The sequence below is a fragment of the Nanorana parkeri genome, unplaced genomic scaffold (assembly GCF_000935625.1).
Source record: "Nanorana parkeri isolate BGI_ZX_2015 unplaced genomic scaffold, ASM93562v1 scaffold1652, whole genome shotgun sequence".
Lineage (NCBI taxonomy): Eukaryota > Metazoa > Chordata > Amphibia > Anura > Dicroglossidae > Nanorana > Nanorana parkeri.
In genome coordinates this window covers 174,532-198,340 of record NW_017307920.1, presented here as the reverse complement: position 1 = coordinate 198,340, position 23,809 = coordinate 174,532, and the positions used below count along the sequence as shown (strand labels likewise).

The following is a 23,809-nucleotide window of genomic DNA, read 5'->3' as shown; positions in this document are numbered from 1 at the left end:
AACCAGGTGCCTGGGATTTGTCAAGCCCTGTTTTAGAGAATATATAGAAATGTTATTTGTACCTAACTAGTGCCCTGAAAAGTTTACCATTTTGTCTTGAATTCCTCCTTACAAATAGCTGAGCACTTCCTGGTATGTCGTTGAGCCTACAGCCCCTAGCTGTATGTTTGCAAAGTGACATCTAAGGCCCGGCTGTCTGTGACTGCTAGTCTCAGGAGATTTGGAGTGAGATTTGGTGATGTTACCCACCGCACTGCTTACTGTTGTCCTTGCTGGAGGGTCTGACATGAGGGGAGCAAAAGCTCTACCTCTACCAAGATAAGGGCTACACACAGAGACCCAGTGCAGAATAAAGCAAGGTAAGTCAGTAATGGGGAAAGATCAGCGTCAGGAGAACAGTCAATACTGGTGACTAGTCCTCTGCCTGTGTTCTTCTTGGACAAAGCTTCCAGAGTTCAGTTTTTTTTTTTAACCGCTATTGCAGTTTGATGAATCGGGGCCATTCTCTTATGCAAATGTCAATTCCTTTACAGACCATGGGGGGCGATTTTTCTGGAAAGAATCAAGACTGTTCAAAAGGAATATATGCACTTGCAGGTAAACTTCTTGTATAATGTGTTGAGTAAAATATGTATGTACACGTTTTATACCTAGCAGTTGTTGTTTTTTCTAGTTTACTTTAAATGTGCCAATGAGAGGCTGTATTGAATGTCTGTGTTTTTTAATACATATTTATTTCCAGTTTAGTAATGATTTATATAGGTCTTTAGTGAATCAGATTTTTACCATGCTTTAAATCCCATTGCTTGTGCTTCAATATTGGTTTTTCTTGATTTTTTTGAATCTTCTATAAAACATAGAGAATGTGTGGTGCAATTTCCTAGTGCCAATCTTCACGTCCGACTTTAATTTACTTTGTTTTCCACCCTCCAGCGCGAGATGTATTCCAAATGCTGAAGAAACCAAATTATAAAAAACTAGAACTTCAAGTGTTCGCTACATTTTTTGAAATCTACAGTGGTAAGGTACGTGTAGAAGTCTGACGCATTGTTCAGTGAACTTTGTGGGTGTTAAATATATTTGATTTTTAAATAGTATTTTATATATACTGTTTTTTTTTTTGTTTTTTGTTTTTTATTGCTGCTTCTGCTTTTATGCCCGCCTTCTAGCCCATTGCACATGCATTGCTAGGCAGGTTCTCTAACAGTATATTATTGCAAAACACATGAACTTTCATTATCCATACACTTTCTACCATGGTAGCCACAAAGCTCTCGGTAGATCTTGGGGATATATTTGATGCCTGTATGTACTGGGCATACTGCCATAGAAATAACTCCAGGTGGAAAAAAGTTCACACAGGTAACAAGTGTGGGAGCCTTACATAGTCAGGTGGAAAAAAGACACAAGTCCATCGAGTTCAACCTGTTAAAGCTTTCACTGTTGCTAATAAGCCATATATCGATTTACTTATACCTCATTAAAGGACTTCATGAGAGAAATACAGAGTAACCATTGCTTTAAAAATGAGAGTTGCTAGGCTACCTCTGGCTTTAAAGTGTATCTTATCTCGAGAGCAAAAATTTAATAAATTGCAGCTTACCAACCCTTAAATGCGGTGGCTGCATTAGTTTGCTTTGTTTAGACCTTTTTTTCTTTATTTTTGCTGTGTTGTCTGGCCAGTAAGTCTATTATTATTCCGCTTTCTTTATAAGGCCAAGCTGTCCAGCAAAAGTGGCAGAGTGTTGAGACAAACCATTTATCTCTGACAGGGGTGCTCACAATGGTCAGCTTTTATTCATTGATATAAAACCTTTATCCCAAAAGGAAAAAAAATATTGCTGTACCTGCTTAAAAAAATGTTTTCTGGAGTTCAGATTTAATTTTAGTCATGTCCATCTGAATCTGCTAGTGCATCTAACACTACCCTCTCCATAGGCTGACAATCCTGCTGTCCAGGGGTGGCTCTGTTACTCCTTCAGAGTAGAGCCACCTTAAGATAGGAAGTGTGTTACTGGCTGGATCTGCAGGTGAAAATAAAGGGGGGAAAAAAGCCTGACAAAGAAATATGAATGCAGCCATCATATTTAGGGACTGGCAAAATGCAAAATATAAAAAAAAATGTGGGGGGTTTAAATACGCTTTAATTCTTTCTAATCCTGTTGCAGATCAAACAGCTACCTAAGGCAGAACCTGGCAACAAGGTTTTCATACTTGGTCCCAGTGTGACACTGAAAACATTGAAACTAGAAATAGCCAAGCAACTAGCTTTTTTTAGAAGCAAGTCAGAAATGGCAGTCACTAAATGCTTGGGTGCAGGAGGTGGTATCCCAGGGCTACAAACTGAAGTTTTGGTTTCTTACATCTATCTTTCCTGTGTCAACACACAGGTTAGCAGTTCTCTGTCAAACCCTCTCAGGTCTTCTGCACCAAGATATCATTGCACTAATTCTTATGTTAGAACGGTTTCAAGGATTTTACTCCAATGCGTTTCCCCGCTCCCAAACCCAAAAGGGGCATCCACCCCATCTTTGATCTCAAAGCTCTCAATGTCCTGATTCAAGTCCAGAAATTTCACACGGAATCCACCAGGTCTCTAATTTGCTCCCTTCACCAAAGAGGCTTTCTGGCTTCTGTGTACATCAAGGATGCACATTTTCACTGTATTTTGATTGAATCTGCAGCTCTTGGAACTAGGACTGTGTCTTAATACTTTGTCCCGCTTGGTTCATCAGTTATTAATATAAAGCCCCTTTTGATTCCATCTCTGTGATCGCAGGTCTTCACAGCTTGAGCCAAGCAAAAGCATTTCTACTCCTATACAGAATACATGTACATAGTGAGCAAAGAGAACATTCATGTGAACGGGTCATGTTAACAATATGCAAAATAGGTTGAATGTGTTGGTTATGTGTTATCTATTGCTCAAAAAACAATAATACATTAGCATAAGCTGTTGTATTTCCAACACCCCTTCTCAACAGCATATGCGTTGCTATATGACGTTTAGCTTCTCTCGAAGGAAACTGATGATCCTTTGGCAATGGCTTGGTGAGTGCGTCCACAGTCATTTCTTCTGATGAGCAATATTGCATGTCGATAATAGCTTGCTCTTGAGTGTCCCTTTAGCAGATGATTCTTCACGTCGATATGCTTGGTTCTAGGGTCGACTCTTTCTGATTGTGTCAGCTTTATACATCCCTGTTTGTCTTCAGAGATTGGGATGGGGTTTTAAATGTTCTATGCCCCTGTCCATTAAAAGCTGGCAAATTCATATTACTTCTTGATAAGCGTGTGCTGCTGCTATGTATTCAGCTTCAGTTGAGGAAAGTGCAACCCTTGTTTGCTTTCGGTTAGACCAACTTATAGTTCCTTCTCCATATTGGAAGATGTAAACACTTGTGGATTTGCGGTCTGTGCCATCTCTGGCCCTATCAGCATCCATATATCCAATTAGTTTTGGATTTGACGTTGCTGGCAGTCGTAGCTTCATCTGAATTGTTCCTTTCAAGTATTGTATAACCCTCTTTACTGTGTTCCAGTCGCACTGACAGGGTGCTACGACTTTTCTAGCTTCCGATATGTCTGGTCTTGCCACAGTGGCAATGTATAGTAGCTTTCCCAATTGTTCTGTGGTATGTGTCATTGTTGGGTAGCAAGTTTTCTGCTTCTTAGCTCTTTTGGCAGCCTGGTTCCACAGGTGTTTTTATTTCTCTTGCATGTGAAATTGTTCCAAAGTTTCTGCAATTTTCTAACTTTGGTTGAGAAGATAGCTTCCATCTTCCTCCCTCTCTATTTGAATTCCCTGATAGTGACTGATGTTCCCTATCTCAAAGTTTTTTGTTCTAGTTTGTGAACTATTTGACTATAGTCCCATTCTTGTTCTAAACAGGTTATATTGTCATCAGTGTAAATTTGGATGCTTATCCATCCGTCTTGATTCCTGGAATAAAGACAGGGATCTGCTTTGCTTCTTGTGAATCCCTCTTTCATGAGTATTTCATTCACTTTCTCATTCCTCATTCTTGCAGATTGCTTGAGTCCATAGATGCTCTTGTGGAGTTTACACACAAGGTTGTGTCCTTGTTCAAACCTTGGTGGTTTCTCCATGTAGAGATCTTCCTTAATGTCTCCATGATGTGCCTGCAGTTTCCTTTGTGGCTGCCTTAACTCTTTCTCTTATGGGTACCTCTCGCTTTCACTGCTCGGCTTTCCAGATTGAACAGTCCTTTTTCAGGTGACTAGTCTTTTTACAGCAAAAACACCCTCTGCTTTCTTTGTTTTGCTTTGCGCTATGCACCTTAAGGGCTTTCTCGGTTTCTTCATTGTGCATATTGTCTTTCTTTCTGTCATATTGGTCGATTCATTTTCCTTTTAGTGTATTCTATGTTTGTTATTTTCTGCTGAGGTCTGGTTTCTAGAGTGTTAATAAGAGCACTGTATGACTCGGTGCATAGCAGTAATGGCACCACGTGGTTATCTTCACTTTCCTCTCCAATTGCACTTCGCTTTTTTACAATTTCCAGCATCGCATTCACATGCTCACGCATTTCCTGGCCTTTTTTCTAGCCTCATATTATATAATTTGCATAGCAGATATAGTTTACTGTTTTAGGTTTGAACGCTCATGAAGTTTAATGACATCCGCATACCCTTTACTGTATTCTGTTTTCTTATGTGGATGAGCAGGTCGTTTTCCACTTGCAGACTTATAATTGATTTTGCTTGCCTGTTCTTCTTGTCCTATTTATCTGTGGGTCCATTGCTGGGTCTTTCTGTACTCTGTACTTGCCACAAGTCCTCTTTGCTTAGCAGCATTTCAAACTTGAACTTCCATAGTTGGTAGGTGGTATTGTTGAGCTTTGCGAATGCTAACTCCATATCTGAACTACTTGCCATCTTTCAGTTGCTTATTTATTTATTACAGGTATCTATATAGCACCGACAAATTACGTAGCACTTTACATAGTTGCACATTCACATCAGTCCCTACCCTCAAGGAGCTTACAATCTAAGGTCCCTATCTCGCATGCATACATACATAGAGGGCCAACATGGACAGGAGCCAATAAACCTACCAGCATGTCTTTGGAATTTGGGTGTACCCGGAGGAAACCCACACAAGCACAGGGAGAACCTGCAAACTCCTTGCAGATAGTGACCCTGGCCGGGGACCCCCAGTGCTGCAAGGCAGAAGCGCTAACCACTACGCCACTGTGCTGCCCTGCTTGGATGCGGCTCTTACGTGCAGTATTCTGTTTAGTGTCTGGACCCATAACCTGTTGTTTATGTGCTTAGATTAAGCACTGAGATGTAGAGGAATGCTTAATTACTTTTTACTTGCTTAGCAGGACATTACATGTATATAGGAATGCAGCATCAAACAGGAAACATATAGATCATAGATAAGTATACATATAGAAAACTAGCATACACTAGACTTGAACAACACAGCCATCTAGTGCTCAAAAGACAATATTACATTAGCATAAGCTGTTGTATTTCCAACAGAATGAGCATGGCTTTTTGACTGTTTCCAGGTGTTCGATTTGTTGAATCGGAAAACCAAATTGCGAGTTTTAGAGGACGGCAAGCAGCAAGTGCAGGTCGTTGGGCTGCAGGAACGGGAGGTGAAATGTGTGGAAGACGTCCTGAAACTGATTGAGATTGGCAACAGCTGCAGGTACATGTCCCTATGTGATATGTGATATATTGTGTGCAAAGACCAGCACAGCAACCCTAAATTTTTTCTAAATTATGCCAGCTTACAAACTATTAGAGGCAATGGTACGTTGCCTGTTATGTGCTATATTTGAGATAGAACCTTACTCCTAAAGAAGACACCCATGCTGCTTTCCCGCTGCGGGAGTCCACTCTGGGTAAGCACGGTCACCTAGGGGAGGTTACATGTTCTCTGAGGTCTTCCTTTGTTAAAAGCGATGGAGTGGGAAGGTGGTGCGGATATTCTAAATGTTTATTCTGTTTGTACTAATGTATAAATTAGCAGATCTTGCCGATTTTGTCCTCCCTTCCTTTTTAAATGTGTTAATGAGAGATTTGGGTCACAGAGAGCAGAGGAGCTTATAGATAACCGCTGTCCTCTCTGCATATATAGCCTTCTAGTACACATAGGATTCTGATAAAGCAGACTAAAGAGGAACGTTGGGGTGAAGTTCAGCATGCTGCAATTTTCTTTTTTAATCTTTCTGAGCCGGCATGTTTCAGAATTGCATCTAAACAACTGTTCTTGTTGCAGTTTTACTTTGCTTACTGTTTTCTGCGCCTCACCCTCTTGTTTCAATAAAACGTATTTGGGCAGAGCTCCCCATTTATTTCTATGCTCCCATCAAGGTAGTATGGAGCTTAGCAGTCACCTGGTAGAGTCGCTACATTTTTGAATTGGCTGTTTGTCATCCAATCACATATTGGTAGTCATGGGTGGTATGATTCACGTCTGTTGTGAAATGGACTACTCTTAGTAATATTTTGAATGTAATGACAGTGCTGAAGTTATAGGCATCTTGTAATGCATACTAAAAGTTACCTGTTTTAGTCTTTAAAATCAGCCTCGGTGTCTCTTTGGAGCCTCTGGGGCCGAAGGCCTAGGCTGTACGTGGGCCCTTGACTTCACTTCAAGCCTAAGCTTTGCCTTACCCTGTCCTAATCCCCACCTCTTGATGGTAAAGTACCTCGGCATACCCTATGATGGCCCTCAGTGTGTGGGGGGTTGACCAATTAAAGTTATGCTTCGATACCTTCCAGGGCCTTTAAATAAGCACTGGGCCTGTCTTTGTATTTGCTGCTGCCAAAACCGCTTCACTTAAAAAAATAAAATAAAGTGGATTTGGGTCAGTTTTTTATTTACTTTTCAACATTCCCTAGATTGCCCCTCTTGGTGTCACTACAGGAAGTGAGAGAAAATCTCTCTAAAGTGAGGAAATTTGCATCCTGTCACAAGAACGTTAGTCCCCATTGGACCATTTCCCCCATCTCTTGCTCTCATGCCGGGTCTAACATTTAGGATATCTTCTTACTGCTGTCTTGGTGACCAGTAGAGGGGCAAATCTCCCCGTCACGAGGCTAAAAAAAAAAAAAGGTGGCAAAGGGTCTAAAAAACTAAAAATAAATGGCCTTTACATTGACTTTCACAAGTCAATGCATATGGTGCATGTGCTATGATAGGATAGCGTCCAAGATTGTTCATATTGTGCAGTACAGATAAACATTTAACTTTTTTTTCTCGCTTGTCTTTTAGAACGTCTGGTCAGACCTCAGCCAATGCACACTCTTCTCGAAGTCATGCCGTGTTCCAAATAATCTTACGAAAGAAAGGAAAGCTCCACGGTAAATTCTCTCTAATTGACTTGGCCGGAAATGAAAGGGGAGCAGACACATCAAGTGCAGACCGACAAACGCGGCTTGAAGGGGCCGAGATAAACAAAAGTTTATTAGCTCTAAAGGTGAGGTTATTTTTTTTCAAGTTTAGTTTGAATGAATGGCATGGAATGTAACGGAGCTCTTACATGCTGGGTGCCAGCCAGTCCACTTGAAAATGGCATTAAGATTTGTGGAAGATGTTTTGGGGTAAAATAGCACACTGACATTTCTATCTGGGATTATGGTATTGATGTACAGAGCTTGGGTTCCCACACCTGCCTTCTTGCTCTTGCTCTGGCTGTTGCAGGAGGGTCCTATTCTCTGTGCTGGATTTTTCAGTTATTTTATGTTGTAGAGAATGCAGCAGGCGAAGTGAGAGTTTAAGATCAAGGGGGCTGGCCAGTAAATGCTAGTTCTGTGATATTTAGTCTCCTGTGTATCACACATTTGCCTTGTATTTTTCCCCCCTTTGTTCCATCTCAGTGCTGCTGATGTTCTTCAGCCACTTTGCAGCCATTTCCTGTCTACATGCACTCCAGCAATGGCTGCTTGACATTTCTCAGGACAGGGTTTCCGATGGTGGACCATGCCTACGTAATGTGTATTGGCCACTTGAAGTCCCCTTAAGAATCCTGTGTGACAATGCAGGAGCATAACTGGGATAGAGTGTTGTCACCCTATAACAGAAAGAGCTTGAACATGGGACCTTCCAGGCAGAATTACAAGGTGGTATTTTAATGAAAGCTGCAAGTAAACATGACTTAAAATGACAGTAACTAGTTAATGCTTCGGTGAGATTTTATTGATTGGGTTTACATCTACTTTAATAGTTATGGTGGGTAAATCTAATGGCTGATTTTCATGAGAGATACAAACTACCTGATGTAGCTCATCAAAGTCCACTTACCTGAAAATCATTGTTTAGTTGGACTGACATACTGAATGCTAAGCAAATGCTTATCTTTGGCCGATGTCATGGTCCATTCCATACTTGCATGCAAAGTAACATGTTGCAGTTCCTATGTGCTTCAGAATCGGAGTATTTTGTGTTGTGGCTATGTGCATCAGCATGTATGAACTTGCTTTATCGCAGTATGTACTGCACCGGCTTGCATTTAAGCAGCAAGGGTTTTAGTGATGCACACAGGTGAGTTCCCATATGTTGCCAGTAAATAAACATGGCATTATAAAGGAGGGATATCTAGACCTGTACATGACATGACTAAAATTCACTACAGTCATTACCTCTCTGTAACATGTGTCTAATAGTGGAGGGCTGTGACCCATGTGTACTTGGGTTACATTTCAGGCAAGCAACTAAATAAAGCTGACAATTTTTAATTTTGTGGAGCCAGCCTAATGATCTGGACACCCCTGCAAGACATCACATCCTTGTCCTCGACCACTGCTTCTGCAGCACAGCTTGATCAAGGCTCTCCACCACCCTCTGGGCATCCAAAGACTGTGTGATGATATCTGTGGGCTCTTGTACAATTAATACAAAGTTCAACATTGACTTTAAGTCCACTGGTCTCACTTGCTGCTGCTAATAGGTTGGGTTCCACTTAGGAGATTTAACCATAGTGAAGTGTGTACATTCTTGGGTGATGATCTATTGGTATGCTTGCTGTCTGTTTTCAGGAGTGCATTCGTGCTCTTGGGAGGAATAAGCCACATACCCCATTTAGAGCCAGCAAACTGACCCAAGTTCTTCGGGACTCGTTTATCGGTGAAAACTCTCGCACATGCATGGTAAGATTTGCCTATTTTACTTTAATTCATTGGGATGATCCTATTCAGCAATATACTGCTTTTAGTCCAGATACTTGTAGTGGTTTTGGTGGTTTCCTTTTTTCCCATGTATGCTCTGTCGGCCTTTCTCAACCCTTTTCGTTATATACCTACAGGTTAAGGTACATTGGCAGGATCAGTAAGTTTTAGATATAGGAACACATTAAAAAAAAAAAAAAATGGCATACATGGTGTAATTGACCTACGGTGGTGTAAAATATTTTTTAACACCCCTACCCTTTACGTTAAAGTGTATTTTCCAGAGCCAGGGAAGTAATCCAGACAGCGGGAGAAGGACCCCTCTACGCTGGTGGCCAGTGAGTGAGAGGTCACTTTACACTGGTGGTCAGTGGAAAGAATACCCCTTACAATGATGATCACGGGTCCGCACAGCTGACTTAGCCAAGTGATGCTGGTGCCACAACTATGCTGCGCTGTCAGATGAGTCTGCCTCTGCTCAATGCTCTAGGAACCCCTACCAATCCCTGGATGTATCTACAGATAATGCTGCTACATTAAGGAGATGAAAGGCAAAAGGAATCGAGAGATTTGATTATTACAGCTAGGTTAAATATTTGATTTTAAATTATTTCTGCATCTTATGTCTGGGCTCTTTTTTTGCTCTATAAATGACCCTCCTGCTTATTTAGAAGGGTAGTTAAACATGCATCAGGCAGATTCGGGTTTGCATGCTTGGGGTAGTAAATAGAGTAGTTGATCTGCTTTGCTGTTTGCACATATCTGCATTTCCCCTTCTAAAGGGCTTGTTCACACCAGGAGCCACGCTCAACTACATGGCTGCTGGTGTGTGTGTGCCCGACAGTGCCAATGCGCTCAATCCAGCTGCATTACACTACCTTACAACTTGCTGGAAACATGCATCATATGCTGGCTTATAACTTGGGGACCTCGGTGTTAAAACACCCCCTCCAGAATTCCAAGGTGTGCCCAACTACCGTAGTTATAGTCAGTAGACTGTTACATTACACTATGAATTTCCCTAGCTGAATGAGAGGGATAGCGGTTATGTACCCATATCATCACTCATCACTCATACAATAGTAGTAGGTAGTGTAGAGAAAGCTGCATTTGTACTGCAAACCAGCAATTCCACATGCACAGTTAGCCAAGAGGCAAAAATAATTTGCATGGCTCCACCCAATGTCCTAAAATCAGGACACTTATTTTTTGGGTTTGTGTTGGAAATGAGACATGCAGATACCTTCTGCTTTAAAAGTGACACTAAACTCAGGAGTTAAACCTTAAAAACACATTCAAATACCTTAACTATTAGCAAAAATGTATCTTATTTGTGTATCACTCAGCTATAGATCCTCAAATCATCTCTGAATTGGTGCTGACACTTCTGTTCCCCATGGTCCCTGTGTGTACTGTAAAGTAGTCACTGCTCCAAGCCCGCCACCGTGGTGGACTACAATCTCAATGTGAACTAAATGTGAGGTTGTAGTCCATCACAGGAGCGAGCTTGGATCAGTGACTACTTTACAACACACAGGAAGTTGGTGGTACTATGCTGTACTGTGATCTACTTAAGGCTTTATGCACATGGGCAGAGAAAAATCCACTTTGAAGCATTTCTATTATGAATATTCTATTCAATAGATTGTGTGTGTAAACGCCTCCTAAATGCTGTACAAGCACAACCACAAGTAATTACACCAAAATGTGCCTTTCTTACACTGGATTTTTCTGCCAACTTCTAGGTAGAGATGGGTGTATTTTTATATGCCTGTGTGCAAGAGCCCTTAGATGCCTGTGAAATTTACACTTACTGTAACATTAAAAAAAATGTTCTGGTTTCTCTTTAATAAAGGAAAATAATAAAGTGTAAATTTTAATTTTAGATTGCTACAATTTCTCCTGGTATGGCATCCTGTGAAAATACTTTAAACACTTTAAGATACGCCAACAGGTATGCAATGCTCCATGCTGGGTTCTGGATTTGTGGTATGTGGGAACAATTCTAGAACAATTTGGGTATTTTTTTATTATTAGCCATAGTATACACGCCAAAGTGTTATTTCCCTGCTGTGTGCACCATAGGACCTTTTTCTCCCTTTCTACTTATTTGTGACTAACCTCGGTCATCAGGGCAGGTCGGGGGTAACCTATAACATGGTGTGTGTATCATTTTCTCTCTTCCCTCTCTCTCTTCACTCTCTCTCTTTCTCTCTCCTCCCCCTTTCTCTTTCTCTCTTCCCCTCTTTCTCTCTTCACCCCCCTTTCTCTTTCTCTCTTCCCCTCTCTCTTTCTCTCTTCCCCTCTCTCTTTCTCTCTCCTCCCCCTTTCTCTTTCTCTCTTCCCCTCTTTCTCTCTTCACCTCTCTCTTTCTCTCTTCCCCTCTCTTTCTCCTCTCTCTCTTTCTCCCCTCTCTCTTTCTCCTCTCTCTCTCTCTCTTTCTCCCCTCTCTCTTTCTCCCCTCTCTTTTATACGTGTGTCTTTGCATATTCTTTTTTTTTAATTTTTTATGGGAGGTATATTATGTGTGTACGAGAGAATATACATCAGTCCATCAGTAATTTATTGACGAAGATGTTTGCATGGCCTGCCCAAATCATGTGTAGTAATTAAAGCTTGTTTTGCACTAGTTAGAAGTAATAGGACGCTAGGCAAGTTTGTTACTATATGAAACACAATCTTATTGCAGAATGTAAAATAATGCTTGTGACCAGAGCAAGCCTACAAGTAAATGTTACATTTTTTCCTATTCATTTATTGATTTGAGAGGTCTGTTTATTATGGAGTTTATGGTACTCTGTTCATATCATACTTCTCTGCACATTGCTGCTTTGAACTACAGGTGAGCTAATCAGATGGTTTGATTTGCTGGTGAATTGCAGCTCTTTGATTCTCCTGATTTGTTAAATTCATCCTCTGCCTGATCTCTGGTGAGTTTTGGTTCTCATGAATCTGAGAATTGGCATTCATGAGTTGGTTGATTTTCTACCAGTCGGCAAATAATATTTAGCAGAGTTGGTGAGTTGTGATTCTCCAGACAAGCAGCCGGTCACAAATGATCTCATCTCTAGTAATGACATGTTCTGCTCTTTCTGCTTAACTGTGTGGATGGCCAGTGATGTATTGTGTCCTTCTTCTCAACCTTTCCTCCATCTTTCTGCTGTGTCCCGGGCCCGCAGAGTAAAGGAATTTGGGATTAGTCCGTCGGATATTCCCTTCTCTCAGGGTAGCGGAAGTCGCTCTGATCTCTCTCCTTCCTATGAGTATGACGACTTCTCTCCTACGCTCACCAGGTCTAACCTGCCTTCTACACTTCAGATATTGTCATCACCCATGTGTATTACTGTGGCCTTAGCCATTTACTCTTCTTTTTGTTTCTTTCTAATTCATTCTATTCATTTACAGTATGTTTTGCATGTTTATTTGGTTTTCCATTATAATTTGGTAGTATGACTTTATTTTCAGTTGAGATTATTTTCAGCTCTTATCTTGTAGAGATCTCCTTGTTTAAAACACACCTTTGGGCTCCGTTGACATCTACGCATTTTGTCACTCAAAGGTAAGAGTGACAAAAATGCTCAAGATGCATCCCATTCCCATTTTCCACCCCTGTTCCCACCTGAGCATGTGGCAAGCAGAAAAACGCCTGTCGCTGGAAAAAAGTACATGAGTTACTTTTTGGCAGATTACATAGCTTTTTGGTCCCATAGACTTAAATGGTAAAGTTTGCACGACAGAACGCTCAGGTGTAAACGGGAGCTATAGAAATGAATGGGATGCCTTGTCTTGAGCATTTTGTCACTCTATAGGTGGCCATACACTCTACAACCATCGCAAGACCTTAGTCTTGCGATGGTTGTACAGTAATTAAAAAAAACATACGATCTGCCCATCTTGGACAGGCAGATCGTACTCTCGATCATCGCAAGCCCGCCCCCCTGAGGGGCGGGCTTTCCGATGACTGCAATGCTGAACGGGCAGTGTGTGCGTGTGCACACCGGCCCGTTTGGCATTTTATCTCCCGAGCACCGTTCAAACCAGCCAAAAATCGTACGATTTTCGGCTGGTTTTCTAGCGTGCTCCTTAGACAAAAGACGTGCGACCGTACAGTAGAAACGGTTGCAGGTCTCCGTTCACACTGCTCGATTCTGGTACGATCGTGGGATTTCCCGCGATTCTCGTACGAGAATCGAGCAGTGTATGGGCACCTTTATCTTTGTGCGACAGAATGCTCAGGTGTGAACAGGAGCCATAGAAATGAATGGGGATCTTTAAGTGACAAAATGCCTAGTTGTGAACAGGCACTAAAGCAACAAGCAAAATGAGCCAGGGACAGTCACAAAGTTCCATCAGTTGACCGCTCTATATTTATATGATCCCTTACCGGCAGGTTGTGCAAAGCTTTGCAAGTGCTTCTTGCTGGGACTGCTGCCTCTTGGACGAGGCAGGAGCCTAATTTATTGCTACAAGATCAGTGGTGTGATTGATTACAATGGGCGCGTTAGATAGAATATTGCCAGCACAGTGACTCGCTTCAGATAAAGTACATAGACTACTTTATGAAATGAGGTTTCCGCTAGACCTAAGTTTGGGCTTGGAACATTAGAGATCGTTTTACGAGGAGATCTATGCAAGGGGGCATTTTACATTCAGAATATTTGATTGCATCATATTTTTATTTCTCTCAACCTTTCTTATGAAAGTTCTGATAAAACTTTTGCTGTTTCAGAGTCAAAGAGCTGACTGTTGATCCAAATGGTGTTGGGGATCTGCGCCCCATGTTACATCATGCTCAGAATCAGCTGGATGACCTGGAATCGCTGTGGGGAGTGGGCAGCTCTCCTCAGAGGGATGACCTCAAACTTCTATGTGAACAAAATGTGGGTGGATTCCTTTATATAGCAGATGTTGTGCTTCATGTCATTGCTAAACGCTGTGCACAGTGTACGCCATTCTGCAGATAGATATATAATCATTTTTTATTATTTTGTAATATGTCACCTAGATTTGTCTAATTTTAAAGCAGTAGTAAACCAGTGTGAGCTATGTGAAGTATGCTATCTAATGTGCTAATATGTATAGCACGTACAGGTGTGCCCTTCTCCAGTGCTGTTGGATCAATCTTTGGTTCCCAGCTCAGCTGTCCTGATTGGGTGGCCACTGATGATGTAACTCCTGCGCACGTGCACAGGAGTTACATCGTCCCCAGCATCAGGCCCATTAGAGGTGCTGTGAATGGGCCAAGTGTGTACACCGGAAGGGGAATGCACTGTACAGTGTACACAGAAAATAAAAAATCGCTCTTGAACAGAGGAAGAATTTTTTTGGCAGAAGAGACTTTGCTCGTCTCATCTGCCACCAATCCTGAGCTCCCAGTAATTTCTTTAATTTAACTTCCTCTTTATAGAAGTGATGTGAAGCCCAGGGGAATATCTGGTGCTCTCTCTCTTATCCGTGGTATTCCGCTCCCTTCTGCTTTTTGGTACTCCCTAAAACACTTAACTACAATAGTGAAGACAAAGTGAGCACACACTGAATTATTCACTTTCATCCCAGAGAGGTCTCTTGTCTCAGCTTAGGCTGGAGAGAGATGGGGAGGGTTAATGTTTGAATAGGAAAAGGTCCCAAAGGTAGGTGGGATGTTCTCTTGTCAGTGTATGAAGCTTTTGTTCTTGCGGAATGCAGAAATATGGACACCAGACATCTGGATCTTTTAGACTTGGCCAGGAATTTTAGGGTGTTACTACATAGAAGGATCTGCTTGTGGATTAGAATGAAAAGATTTTCCAATGTTAAAAAAGAGTGTGCCTGCACTCTAATAACAAAAAAATAGATCCCCATCCACACACACACACAGAATGAAGTACGCATGAAACTTCACAAAGGGCTTTGAGCTTGGTGCCTGTGTCTGCACTAACTATGAGCATTCTGTGCCAATTACCTAAAGCTGAACCAATCTTGCTATGAATTATACACTTGATAGTTAAAGTGACATTACACCCCCTTGCCCCCTCTTCTGACATCCAGACTTGAATTCTATGGTGTTCCTGTATGTTTTAAAGCTTTTCTCCCCTGTAGTTTGTCAGTGGTCTGTAGTTTTAGTTCCCTGGTTGCTGGCCCCACTTTCCGTTTTGTAGGGAGGTTCCTTGGCTTGCAGGGTTCTATGGAGCCCCACCGTGGCCACGCATTTGTACGTGCTTCTGTGAGACAATACAGGCTGATGCAAGTCTCCGCACTAACAGGCACAGGCAGCCTGAGAGCAACAGATACACTAACTCACCTCTGTCAAGTAATTCAAAGCAACTTGCAAAAGGGGCATGCATGCGTAATGATGCTATGGATTATGGGACATGTAGTCCCGAAGAGGGGGGATCAGGTTACTGTGAATGGGGCTATGAATGCGCACTCCCTGACCAGATTTGTGAAGTTGCACAGAGGGACCTGGAGGCTGCTTCTATAATAACATATAAAAGGGTTTCTTCTGGAGCAATAATTTATGTTGTGCTGAATTCCTCAATACACGTGCTTTTCTTTTTTAAACTTAAGTACTGCTTCATTCTTTAGTAGCATGCACATATACAGTACAAGGCTCAGTATGATGTGGCAGCTCCATGTCATTGTAATGTGCTGTTCTTTTCACATCTTCAGGAAGAAGAGGTGTCTCCGCAGCTCTTCACATTTCATGAAGCCGTGTCACAGATGGTGGAGATGGAGGAACAGGTAGTAGAAGATCACCGAGCTGTGTTTCAGGTATGAAGTGATATGATATACAGTATATGTGCAGAACATGCTATATGGGACCTTTCTTCATTGGAATACCCCCTCTTTTTATCACTTGAAGCAATGCAGTGGTGCTATTTATGCCAGTATCCTCGCTTATGTTCAAGCCAAATAGATGTTTGTAATATGTCATATTTAATTGTCTGGTGGTTTTTGGAGAGTTGACCTACCTTACAATTTCTTATACATCTTGTGGTCTCTGGGAGTGAGATATAGGTTCCCGAGTCACCTGTTGTATTTGTTATGAGGGGGTTCCCAATCTCCCTGCAGAATTTTTAGTAGGTGTAATGGAGAATCCATTAGAGAGGAGTAGTTCCTGGTGAGAGACTCCACCTAGAAGTAAAATCTAGGTCTCAGGTGGACTGATCCAAAGGAATTGTTCTTGATTGCTACTGCAGTGCACGTTTACAAGCCCTTTAGACTCAGCAGCATAATGATACTGACTATCCTTCTAGAATATCCATCATAGCCCATCTTTGCAATGTATGATCAGCAGCGTGAACACTGCCCTCAAATACAGGTCAGGGTGCCCAGTGCCAGGCAGCCTTTATATAGCCTGATTAAACTGCCATATTGGAAGCTAACTCTGGAAAGCAATGCGTTTGCTGATATCTAGAAGATTTTCTTCCCATGGTCCGCCAATCCGGAGCCTCTTAGAAAAATCCATTTAGATTTAGAAGTTGTTGTTGTCTCCACAGGAATCTATCCGGTGGCTGGAAGATGAGAAGGCTCTGCTAGAGATGGCGGAGGAGGTGGACTATGATGTGGATTCATACGCTACACAGCTGGAAGCAATCCTTGAGCAGAAGATTGACATTCTGATTGAATTAAGAGGTGTGTACACTGCGAAGACACCTGCAAATATAGTTTTTGTGATGCATTACAGGCAGTCCCCGAGTTACATACATCCGACTCCTACTTACAAACGGAGGCTATTACTGTACAGCAGGGGTAGTTGTAATGATACTGCACTCGTGCTGACGAGGAGTGTTTGCCTTTTTGGGTCTGGTTCGTAGTACTGTACCTACATTACAGGAAGTTGGCTCTTAGGCATGTGGGCAAGGGATGCCCGCCTCTTCTTCCGGGTCATTGTGAGGTTTTTACTGCTGTCTGTATCTTCATTCGAAAGATTTAATCTCACTTCCTGTGCTTGAGACAACAGGAAGTGAAAGGAAATCTACCCCGAGGAAGGGAAATTCACTCCTGTAAGAGTGATCATGGGAAAAAGGTGTCTCCACTGAAGCTTTATCACCAATCCTTGTTTCCACGACAACCCAAAATGCTCAAAATCCAATTGTCACAGGGACAAAAAGTGAGGTGAAATCTTCTGAACAGGGGCACACACAGCAAAACAAACGTTACAGGGGGTAAACCCTTCCTACAGTCCCTATCTTGTTCAGAACCCGGGGACTGCCTGTATATAATTAAATGACACTTCAGCCAGACAGCTAAATATACATTGGAAATGGATAAATGTGAAATTCTTCATTTTACAAAAAAAGACTTTCCTTGAGCCACTCCTGTGGTAGAAATGCAAACCTGCAGTGGAGACCAGCAACCTATATCAATGCTCCGAAACCGGGTGGTGGAGCAGGAGCCGCTATTCCTTCTGCTCACAGACTAAGCAACATAGTAGAATTAATTAAATGATTCTTGGAGAATAAAGCAAACCTGTCTTTAGGGAAATATAAGGGCTGCCATTGCTGACCCTTTGGGTTCAACACTTTTACTTCACCCATCTGAAACAAGTGGACAGATCAGGGTAGTCAGAAGTCTGTTTTTTCAGGTCAGTGAATCAAACATTGCAGCTTGATAGCACAACAGCCAGGCATCTAGCATTTTTAGGAGACCTCCGCACTGGCAGCCTGTTTGTCTCATGACAGCTTTTCTTTAGGGACCCATTCTATTAGGGCTTGCCTCAGTTTGGGAAACCAAACGCATAGGAAAAGTGTGCATCTCAGTAATGAATGGTCATTTCCATCTCTGCGCTTGTTGGGGGTTGTGGTTTTGAATGACCCGTCATGTGTAATGTTGGCTTACTGGAAGCAAAATGCATGCGTTAAGAACTCAGCAGTAGGCGTGCTGATTATACTTGTTAGATGCCCCTTGTTTTTCAATCTAATTTTTTATAATCAGACACTGGGCAGGCCCGGCACTACCGCAAGGCAAGTCAGGCAGCCGCCTGAGGGCGCTGCAGGGTGAGGGCGGAAAAAACAGGGCATTTTGACAAGTACTTGTCAAAATGCTCGGCCCTGACCCTGGGTACCTATAAAATATCTTATGGAGAGTTTACCAGGATGACATGAAGAATAGTGGGATCCTGGTGAATGTGGAGATGCACTTCTTCATAGAGTTTTCTGACAAGTGCCTCCAGTCAGTGGAAAGCTCATGCTGATGTTAACACTTAAAAAACAAGTACACTTTTAGACAGAGTGCACTTATCTTTCGCTGACCTAAAGGATCCCACCCTTCCCCTCTACAGATCTATACTTACTGAAAGCCACTGCTACGCTGTTGACATCCTTGCAAGTCTTTCCCTCCTGGCTGCGTCTGTGGGGCTGTAATGTGCAGCTGCAGCCAGTAGAGGGAGCATTGTGGTGCTGGATGTAAACAATAGCAGGACTGTGCATGTTGGATCTCGGTAAGTGAGGATCTGCAGAAGGGGAAGAGGGGGGGGATATCATGGGGTCATGGGTGGGGGATTAAAATTGATAAGTGCCCTTTGTTTTAAAGTGCATTTATCTTTTAAAGTGTATATCAGTACATTTTAAAAGATAAATACACGTAAAAAAAACACATATTGTATAAATCTACAGTACATGCACATTTTCCCATGTGTAATCACTTTAATTACCCTGCAAGTACAAAAAGTTAATTGCTGATTTGCCAGGAATGCACTCAGCTGACAACGCACATGCCCATTGTCTCTTGCTAAACTATTCAAACCTCCCTCCATACTATTCTCTACAACAGTAGTTCTCAACCTGTGTAACCTCAGAACCCATATTTGTCCTTGGCCATTAAGTCGCGACCAAAGTTGCACCGCACTGGAACACGCAGAATTAGGGTGACGCGCGTTTGCAGTGCGGGCGTACGAACTGTGGGTGGAAGGTGCGTTTGGGGTACCATTCAAATGAATGGCAACCCAACACACTTCACACACCAGAATGCACGGTTGGTGCAATTGTATCGTACAGTGCCTTTAACGGACTGTAATAGTGTGAACAGGCCCTCAAAAACACTGACATCCATACACAACCACAGACACAATCTCACACACATATACACACTCCAAAAAATATTTAATTATTTTTAAAATCCACCCAGTCTCTCTACTTTACGAGAACCGGAGTGGATCCTCAGCCTGGGGTCCAGTGTGGGCTGCTGAACTGTGAAGGAGCTCCATCCATATGTGTAGTGCTTGTTTTGCTCCCTTGCACGCCCTGTAGAGGTGCCGGAAGCCAGAATGTGAGTTCACTCAGGTCCTGGCACCTCTATAGGACATTTTGAAGGAGCTGTAGGCAATGCACATATAGATGGAGCTCCCTCATAGCCATAGCCCCATCCAACCTCAAGCTGACACTCAGCACTGGGCAGCATATTTTGAATGGCTGCTTGGTGCGAGTACTGACAGTGCTGCTGCGCTAGGGGGAGGCTGAGGAGCCTCTCACCTAGAAAAGTGGAAGGCATGCGGCGACCCACTGAACACGAGGTCGCGACCCCCTGAAAACTGGGCCATGACCCACCAGTGCTCTTCAACATACAGACTAATCATTTTGTAGTACCAAGAAAACTAAATAGACTTTGAGGTAACACAGGAAGTGTGCATGGGACATAGGACAGCTTTGAATTTCTGACGTAACCAACAGGTATATTTTGCGCTTATTGAACAGATATAACAAAACGTTTTTATTGGTATATTTAACGGACCAAAAAGAAGCAAATAAGATCATTGTTGGGGTTTACATACACATTCAAGTCGGCGTGCCGCTTGCTAATACTGTCTGTTTCTCTCCTTTGAAGATAAAGTGAAGTCATTCCGAACTGCTTTACAAGAGGAGGAGCACGCCAGCAAACAAATCAACCCCAAGAGGCCCCGAGCCCTCTAAAGAAAGGTTTTAATGAAGGATCACCTTAAGAAGTTTCTACTGTAAAATAACCTTATTCTCAAACTGTGGCTGTATGAACCCAATTACTTGAAACATTAAGTACACTTTTATACTGTCAGTGGAAATGTCCTCCTCTGTCACTTGAATGGAATCCTGTTTTGGGCTGACCACTACATTGACTTCTAGACAAGCGTCAATCCCAGACAGCACAAACCTATCAGTAGGGACCGCGAGGCACTTTGTCCAGAATCCTCCTCCATTTATTCATGTCTTATTTCTCAACGTCTGTCTGTCTGTCTTTTTGTTTCATATTTTTTTTAATAAATCTGTTTAATACTGTGTACTAGAGGGTATACCCCATTATTTTAATATTTGATTTCTTACGGGATTTCATCATTCTGCAGAAAGCGACAGTGCGGTTTTAAACTACTTGCATGCCTGCATCTCATCCGTGATTGTACAGATAGCGCTATTACATGGATTCGCTGTGCACACTTCCTGCGTGCCTTTTATGAAGGCCATACTGACCCGGGTTTCTTTATTTTATAATATATTTTTTTTAATTCTTTTTTTTCCCCGTCAACATTTGTGGTTGTCTGCAGAATTAGTTTTCTTCAATTAAGATGTTCTGGGCTCTAGGCAATAACAGGAATGTTGTTAAAGCCATTGCGTGTGAAGCAGGATGGTGAACTGGTCCTTTGGACAGAAAATCATGGTAATTGGAAAGAGCCCACAGAGCATCTGCCAGAAATGTTGTTTAATATGCCACTTGAGCTAGTCTCTATTACAGTAGCTATCCGTATTGGTTCATCTTCAACATAGCCTTGTAGACTTTACCTGGAACCCACTGGAATATGTGGAGCCGGCCTAGAATGTGACCTTACGGCACTGGTCTCTGCCTGTGTGGGGTGGTACCTCATGTCCCAAGTTAGTTAGCCACAGAGCACTTTCCAGGTCAAAAGCCCTGTAATTGCTGTGTCTTGATGTGTGTGTCTGTGCAAGAGGGAAAACATCTTGGTATATACCTACATGTATTTCTCTGTTATGGCACTTTACATGCATTGGCAGATTACAACACAGGTGCAGTATAGTGGACACCTTCACTTCACTGTGCAGTTTCCCTAAAATCTCTCTGTTCTGAGAGATTCCAGTGGAGAGTAGTGTGTCCAGTCTCTTTGCCCTTTTCTTTATCACTTTTTACTTTACCGTTTACATTTGGGAAAATGCTCTATTGCGCCAGTTCCCCATAGAGCCTACTGTACTGGCATATTGTGCTGCATCACTTGTTGCGCACATATTTCCCTCACTTCTAACTCACCCCTCGGTTCATTGGGAGTTAATGCTCCCACCTTTGCTTCTGCTGCATGAGGGCCTCAGATCTTCTCCATACTCATTCCTGCTGCTCTCAGTGCCTGTGTATTTGCTGTTTAACCCCTTCTGCTAGTAGCAGTCAGTTACATGGTTCTTATCCTGCAGTTCTATGTTCTGTTACTGCCTTAACAGAACTGTATAGTGGACTGCAAGTGTTAGAGGAGCAGCCCATCTGCTTTAACAGCTATCTGCAGTGTCCACCCTTAAGGTCCTGCCCTGACAGCTTAGGCAACGTCCTCAGACTCTGCATTTGCTCTGTTAGGTGTAGAACCCTCTGTCTTATACAGAGAATAGTTATGCACCATTGCAGGACTTTGTTTTACCAAATATTTTACCACAAATTTTGCCACTATGATTGCTAGCTTTTAACGTAGTGGTTGTTTTCGCACCTTTACACATTACCCACCAGATTCTTTACTTGACATTCCTACAGCTGTTGCTGCCTCGAACCTTCTGCTGCGGGAGCCCTCTCTGACAAGGATAATACGAAATAGTGACAATGTCGCCCAGAAGAAGGGGCCCTGCGTGGCCCCAAAACGTTGGCCGCATGACGCATGTGACAATTTAATAAAAAGTGCTTTACTTCCTGCACATATTATCGAGTGCTGGTGTCTTCTATATGGACTCTCTAAATAGGAGTCTCGGAAATCCTTCATGAATGAGCCTACTCCTAAGGAACAGCAGTCGGTTACTCCACACCAAACGATACCATATTCGTTTTTGTCGACTGAGTGCAATATATATATACTATATTGCCAAAAGTATTGGGACACCCCTTCAAATCATTTGATTCAGGTGTTCCAATCACCTTCATGGCCACAGGTGTATAAAATCAAGCACCTAGGCATGCATACTGCTTCTACAAACATTTTGTGAAAGAATGGGTCGCTCTCAAGCTTGCCATACACCTTACAACCATTGCACGACTTTCGTTGTGCGATGGTTGCAAGGTAATTAAAACCTTGTACGATCTGCCCATCTTGGACAGGCAGATCGCACTTGCGATCATCGCAAGCCCTCCCCGCTAAGAGGAGGGCTTCCGATGACTCCAATGCTGAGCGGGCAGTGTGCGCTTGCGCACACCGGCCCGTTCGGCATTTGTCTTCTGAGCATGCCACTAACCCGCAAAAATCTTACCGTTTTCAAGACATGCGACCAAACAGTAGAAACGGTTGCACGCCTTCCATACACCTGCCGATTATTGTATGATCGTGTATAGGCACCTTAAGGAGCTCAGTGAATTCAAGGTGGTACCGTGATAAGTTGCCACCTGTGCAATAAGTCCATCTGTGAAAATTCCTTGCTAATAAATATTCCACGGTCAAATGTTAGTGGTATTATACCAAACGAAGCAACTGGGAATAACTTTTTTGTATTTTCAGTATGCACAGCTTTAATTTAATAATAAAACCATTCATTTTTTGTCTGTGTACATCAATTTCTATCATCTGTTTTGTTTTCATTTGTAGGATGTGCCATACCAGTGTACAGAGATGACACTATAAAGGGAGTAGGGAACATGTGGCTCTCCTAAAGTACCAGACAGTAAATATGTAGCACAAACCTCGCAGCTTCCAGCACCCGTGTACAGAGGGCAGAATCTGCTGGAAGGAGTCCGCAGCCCAGTATTTTGGGTCCTGGACATCAAAAAATGAATGTGAAGGATTTATATTAGGAACCAGAGCATTTTATGATTGTAGAAAGAAACGTTTATGTTCTAGTTCTTCTAGCACTCATTGGAGGGTCACAGAGTACACGCAATGAATACACATGTATTTGGAAGGGCTTGCTTAGTACATCTAGTCCTGACTGTAAAATAGCATGGCTCATCAGAGCTGTGTGCTTCCAACCCTCTCTGCATTTGGATGGCTGCTACCTAAAATGACCCTGTCACCAAATTGAAACATTGCAGGTAAAAGCACAGAAAGATCAAGTATTTTAAATGCTTGCTTGCAGGGCATTTCCTTTGCATCAATGTTTATTTGTTTGCATTGTGCCTCTGAATTGCTTAGCAAATTTGACTTCTTTGGAAGTTCCTTGGCACAGCCCTCTTTTCTTCTGGGAGTGTCTAGCTACTGCATGTGTTGGCCCAGCTTCTCTCTGCATAACCTTTTATGTAGGTACGGTATCCCTATAGAGTGCCACTTGAGTCTGCTGGGGGCTGTTGACATCACTTCCAAGATAGTGGTGCCCATCAGGGGTCTCGGGGGTTTTTGGATGTCTACACAAGGGAGGCTTTTACAGGTAAATAACATGCATAAAATAAGTGGTACATATAAGCCTATGGAATGGTGGCTGTTGAAATGAATGGTCTGGTGACAGGGTCACTCTCTCAGGCTGTGCCTGCCCAGCCAGGCCATCAAGGACACTAACCCCCCCCCCCCCCCGCGTCCAGCCGGAGT

The 23,809-nt window shown here is 42.6% G+C and overlaps 1 protein-coding gene across 4 annotated transcripts in view; it reads left to right on the top strand.

Moving 5' to 3' along the window:
• Window positions 1-20,560, top strand: part of KIF2A (kinesin family member 2A) — a 79,224-nt gene extending 58,664 nt beyond the window's left edge. For 2 of the 4 annotated variants that reach the window (XM_018571003.1, XM_018571002.1), the window contains exons 11-21: window positions 534-597; window positions 934-1,025; window positions 5,541-5,683; window positions 7,256-7,460; window positions 9,019-9,129; window positions 11,034-11,101; window positions 12,327-12,440; window positions 13,877-14,027; window positions 15,796-15,897; window positions 16,626-16,761; window positions 19,951-20,560. In XM_018571003.1, the coding sequence (XP_018426505.1) occupies window positions 534-597; window positions 934-1,025; window positions 5,541-5,683; window positions 7,256-7,460; window positions 9,019-9,129; window positions 11,034-11,101; window positions 12,327-12,440; window positions 13,877-14,027; window positions 15,796-15,897; window positions 16,626-16,761; window positions 19,951-20,036 (1,272 nt within the window). In that variant the 3' untranslated portion in view covers window positions 20,037-20,560. The remainder of the gene's footprint in view (window positions 1-533; window positions 598-933; window positions 1,026-5,540; window positions 5,684-7,255; window positions 7,461-9,018; window positions 9,130-11,033; window positions 11,102-12,326; window positions 12,441-13,876; window positions 14,028-15,795; window positions 15,898-16,625; window positions 16,762-19,950) is intronic. The other 2 variants (XM_018571005.1, XM_018571004.1) reach the window with 1 other exon arrangement.
• The last annotated feature ends 3,249 nt before the right edge of the window (window positions 20,561-23,809 follow it).